General features: G+C 53.4%; 1 protein-coding gene across 1 annotated transcript; it reads right to left on the bottom strand.

Annotated features, from left to right (window-relative positions):
• Positions 1 to 1,158: 1,158 nt before the first annotated feature.
• On the bottom strand, positions 1,159 to 4,805 carry LOC112411526 (alpha-1-acid glycoprotein-like). Its single transcript, XM_024762727.1, has 6 exons — positions 4,645 to 4,805; positions 4,114 to 4,256; positions 3,796 to 3,866; positions 2,853 to 2,960; positions 2,605 to 2,708; positions 1,159 to 1,339 (listed from the first exon to the last, which is right to left on the bottom strand). Exons 1-6 carry the CDS (start codon positions 4,759 to 4,761, stop codon positions 1,274 to 1,276), a joined length of 609 nt encoding a protein of 202 aa, XP_024618495.1. The 5' UTR covers positions 4,762 to 4,805; the 3' UTR covers positions 1,159 to 1,273.
• Positions 4,806 to 5,155: the final 350 nt, after the last annotated feature.

Raw genomic sequence — 5,155 nt, 5'->3', positions numbered from 1 at the left:
CCCGTGTCCCCTGCATCGGCAGGCGGACTCTCAACCACTGTGTCACCAGGGAAGTCCCCCCTGGTGACGTTTTGAGGTAGCATAAGCTCAGCGTTTTCCTTCTGCTCAGACTGCTCTCTTTTTGTATCCACTGTTTGCTGAGGCAGACTCCCTTCTCTGATGGAGCCCTGGGCTCTAGGTAGGTAATTCTGTGGGTGAGCACAAGCCTGGCACAGTCCATATGCTCGGATGTGTCCGCAATCAACTTCGCCTGATTTAAGGATGGATGAGGATCTACTTACAGATGAAGACTAGGCAGGTGAGTGTGGTTTTTTCGTATGTAAGCAAGACCAAAATTGTGGAATTTTGTGCTCTGTGGAAAGCACCCTAATTGGTTCAGGATTAAGGTCTGATTTCCTTTTCCCTCTCCCTCCAGACCCAGCTCCTCGGGGATGCTGCCGTGCGTGGGCCAGCCTGCTTCCTGACTTGGTAACAAGGCACCCCTGTGACCTTCATAATCAAGTGACAGAGACTCTATTTCATGTACTTAAGAGGAGAAACTTTCCTTCATTCCCGAAAGGATTTACTTTAGGAAACGCGATGTGATCTGATAAGATTCTTGAAAAATCTTTTTAAAAATATTGATCATCAGTTTCTTGGTGACACCTGGGAGAAATTTTGATATGAATGGTGAAATTTTGACGATATCTCATGAATTGAGCAGAAATAAAACCAAACTGATTCATCTTTTAAAAATAAATAAATAGATAAATAGTGAAGTAAGGGCCCTTGTGTTCAGCACCACACCCCTGAGTCCTCACCACCCTCTATCCACCTGAACTCCTCTTCAGGGTCCTCCGCTTCGATGTTCCTTAAACAGATCTGTGGCTTGCAGCGGGAACAGCAGGTGTTATCAAGCTCCTAATCTTTCTAGAGTGGTTCAGATGTCCCTTCCAGGTAGCCTTCCCAGACTTCCCCACTGGAGAAGGACGCTTTCCCGTGCTGGGCTCCCACAGCACTCAGTGCATATAGTCATCCCTCCTGGCACACGTGCTGGGAATTTTATAGCAAGGGCCCTTCCGACCAAGGATCAACTCAGGGCAGTGGTCGGCCGCGGCTCACCCGAGGCGGGCACGACATGAATGAACGAGTGAACAAACGAACAAGCAAATGACAACCTGACTGTACCACAGCGGACGCTTTACTGATGCAACTGAGGGAAAGAGCTGAGATACGAAGGGTGAGCCGGAGGCTGAGGGTGGGCCCGCAGAGTCCCCAGCGTCCTAACCCCATGCTAGGACCCTTCCTCTTCCTTCTTCCTTTCCTCCTCATGCTGCATATGCAGTGGCCCGCACAGATCCTAGTGGGAGAAGACAGCACATGATCGGGGGAGGGCGGGGGTTCTTCTGGGGAAGAGGGAAGTAAGCTCTGGACTGTAGCTCCAGCCCAAGCAGGGCTTCAGCTGGGTGACCCTGGGCAAGTCATTCTCTCTCTCTGAGTCTCAGCTTACTCACCTCTGAAATGGAGGCTCAAACCCTTAACACCTGGCATGTCTGAGCACTTATGACTTGCCATGCCCTTCTGTTGATCTCCTGGATTCCTCACTCTCTCACTGCTGTGAGCCCTCCCGCTGCGGAGCACAGGCTCCGGACGCGCAGGCCCAGCGGCCATGGCTCACAGGCCCAGCCGCTCCGCAGCGTGTGGGATCTTCCCGGACCTGGGCACGAACCCGTGTCCCCTGCATCGGCAGGCGGACTCTCAACCACTGCACCACCAGGGAAGCCCCCTCACACCATTTTGAAGATGACGAGAGTGAGGCTCGTGGTGACCTGCGGCCTGTCCGAGGTCCCCCCGCCAGTGGACGGGGGCAGCAGGCTGCTGGCCACGGGACCAACTCCATTGTCTGTGTTCATACGCCTTTTCCCGGGGTTCCCGAAAGCGGGGGATGATTTGTGCCACTGGTGGTCACGGGAAATGACCTCTGGTGGCACAAATCTGTCTAGATGGAGGCGTTTTTATTTTAATAATCATGAAAGTATTTCACATGTATCCGCAAACGTGTAACCAGATTTTGGTTTTTGTAACCAGTTTAAATCAGCTCTGTGATTTCAGATATTATTACACAGGACAAGACCATGTAAAGCCTTGCATTTAACACAGGTTTAAAGGAAAGTATTAAGAAGATTATACAGATAATGCTCAGTTCCAGCAAAAATTGGGACGGTGGTCCTGGACTTGCAGTTTGGGTGACACCTAAAACCACAAGGCTGATTCCCCATCACACGGACATTAGAAGCCTGGGGGTGTGGCAAGCAGCTGTAAATGATCATTCCCCATGTGCGTGTCTCTTTCCCAAGTTCACCACACCTTGGCTATGCTCTTCCCCTCCTGTTAGCCTTTACAATCCTCCCCACCTGCTCCAGGCGTCCTCCCTGATTCCCAGTGACTTTTCCCTCCTGGGCACTCGTCCATCACCCGGGGGCCCTGCAGTGAGGCAGGTGCTTAAACAGGATATCCTGCCTCGCTGTGCAGCTTTGACTGACAGCTTCCCTCTCTGGGCCTCTGAGGCTGCCCAAGGTGGGACCACCCTCAGGGTGGCCACTGCCCAGTCCTCCTTGCACTTACCTTTTTCTCATCGCTGTATGTGATTTCTGACTCGTGAATGCCTATGCACTTGATGGCATCAAGGAACTCTTTCTTCTGCTCCTGGGTCACCTCTGGCTTGTCGGCTACAGGATGGAGCAAGGGGGCCGGGTAAGGATGATGGGGGACCTAAGTGGGAGGCCAGGGAGGGCTGGGGTGCTGGGGGTCCCACCCGAGTAGTGGTGGTCCTGGGGTGAGGCTTGGGTGGAGTGGGAGTTTGAGGTGTTTACCGTAGAAGGACATGCCCACGTTCTTCTTGCCATTCCAGGAGGCAGAAAGCATGAAGGTCTTGGGGTGCTTGGTGAGCAGCAGGTCAGCAAAGTGCTCTCTACCCGACTCTGGAGGAGAGAGCCTCTGATGAGACCACGGGGGCGGCACAACAGTTCCTGTCTCACGGGGGAGGAACCTGGGTGTGCCCAGGGCCACACAGCCAACCAGCGAAGACCAGGGGTTGTCTCAGGCCACTGGTCGCTCGCTCCTCCTGTGTGCCAGGCTCTGCACCGAGCACTCTCTATGTGTGGAATCATAGGAGCCTCACATGGACCATGGCTGTCAGAGCCTTTCTCCCCATTTTACAGATGAGGAAATCAAGCTCAGACAGGAGGCTCGGGGCTGCAAAGTGGTGTCTGTTCAGTTCCACCAGCATTTGTGTGCTCCTACTAGGAGCCCACTCTGCAGTGATGGTGGGGAAATAGGCAAAGTCACTGCCTGCCCAACGCAGGCTCCCACCCTTAGCTCCCCGAAGATAAGGAATTTTCCCCGAAAATAAGGAGTAGTTGACAGAGAGGTAGGACTGGAGCCAGTCTGGGATTTAGATCCTATTTCTAATTATAAGCTGTGTGACCTCGGGGAAACTACTTGACATCTCTGTTTCCTCATCTGGTCACTGTAATGTCCTCCTAGGGTTGCTTGTGAGTATTAAGGGGATTAATCCATGTAAAGCACTTCAAACAGTGCCTGGCACATAGTAAGAGCTCAACAATGTTGGAAGTTATTACTGATTATTTGCTGTGTGCAGGCACTGGGGCCACAGAGATATAAAAGGTGGGCCTGTCCCATATTCTCTGTGTTCAAAGCCCCCAGGGCCTTAGTCCAGGCCCCCGTCTTTAGGCTGGACAACCCACCATCTCCCCACTCCACACAGCAGCGCTCCACCTGAGGGCTGGGCCTTACCGTATGTAGACAAGGTCCCATTCTTGCGATAGACCGTCACGGAGCTGGAGTTGTAGACGCACTTGTTCTCACTACAGTCAGACAGGAGAGGGGAGAAAAGCAGTAAGATGGTCAAGAAGTGGACGATCACCCATCTCAGTCATTGAGGGCCAAGAGTCAGGTGACAGTTGGAGTCAATGCCCCCCATCCCTCCCCATCTAGTCGATCAACGGGAAGGCTGAGGCCGGGAGGGAAGATGGACTCGCTCAAGGTTTTTCTGCAGCTGGGAGTGGAAGCTGGAAGCTGAGGCTGAGGGTGAATTGGTGTGTGGGGTCTCACGTGGTCTGGTACTCTCTGAGAATTATCTTGTCCTCCGCGTGCTTGGGCTCAAAGTAAAAGAAAGCTGCCTGGATCGATCTAGCCGACTCATTGTACTCGGGGTTTCGGAAGGCCGAGCCGATATAAAACCACTTGCCAGAGAGCTGGGGAGAAGCCAGGAACTGGTGATGGAGGCTGGAGCTGAATCCTTGAGAGTCAGCTGGGATGAGACTCAGCTCCCCTCATTTTACAAACAAGGAGACTGGGACCCCAGATGAGGAGTGGACGTGTAAGAGCTCACTTGGAGGACCAGACATCTCCCCTCACCCCCACCCTCACCCCTGGGCAGCCCCTCCTTGCCCACTGCAGAATTGTTCCCTGTTGAGGGACCTTGCAAAGAGGCATCGGAGTTTGGAGGCAAAGAAATGCCTCCAGAGGCTGGTCAGAATTTCACCCCAGGACCCAGGATAGAAAAGGATGGCATCAGGAGGGCAAAGGGAAGCCCAGAGATGGAAGCAGCTGCCCACGGCACTCAGGGACTTGGGCACTCACCCTGTCCAGTGTGGCATTGGTGATGGGCGCCACCGCCGTCAAGTTGGTGCACGCTGGACTCTGGGCGTCCAGCAGAGGAATGAGGCTCAGGACGGCGAGGGCCCAGGGCAGCACCATGCTGAAACCACGAGGCACCTGCCGCCAGGCAGACTGGTGGCTGGAGGGTGCCAGTGACCTTTAAAGTAGCTGTGGGCGGGGCCCTGGAGGCAAGCTATGACACAATCTGGTGAGCTCTTGGAAAAGGTCTTACACAAAACCTTCCCTGCATCCCACAAAGCCAGCTACAGGTAAAGCCCGCAAGTCTAATTTTGGTCCCTGACCTGGAGGAGTTACAAGGGTCCAAAGGTCTGGCTGTTCAAAACCAAGGTGAATGTGGGCTGGCCTGATATTAGTTAATGTGTTTAGATATTGATAGAGGGGCCTGTCAGCAAACTCTCCTGTTTTCATTCAATTCCTGTCCTACTAAGCGCCAAGACTTGAGAAGGACCCAGCCATAAATCAAGGGCTGAAG

The sequence above is a fragment of the Neophocaena asiaeorientalis genome, unplaced genomic scaffold (genome assembly GCF_003031525.2).
Source record: "Neophocaena asiaeorientalis asiaeorientalis breed wild unplaced genomic scaffold, Neophocaena_asiaeorientalis_V1.1 scaffold78, whole genome shotgun sequence".
In the NCBI taxonomy this organism is placed as follows: Eukaryota; Metazoa; Chordata; class Mammalia; order Artiodactyla; family Phocoenidae; genus Neophocaena; species Neophocaena asiaeorientalis.
The sequence above is the reverse complement of the archived record's forward strand: the minus strand, read 5'-3'. Positions and strand labels throughout refer to the sequence as shown.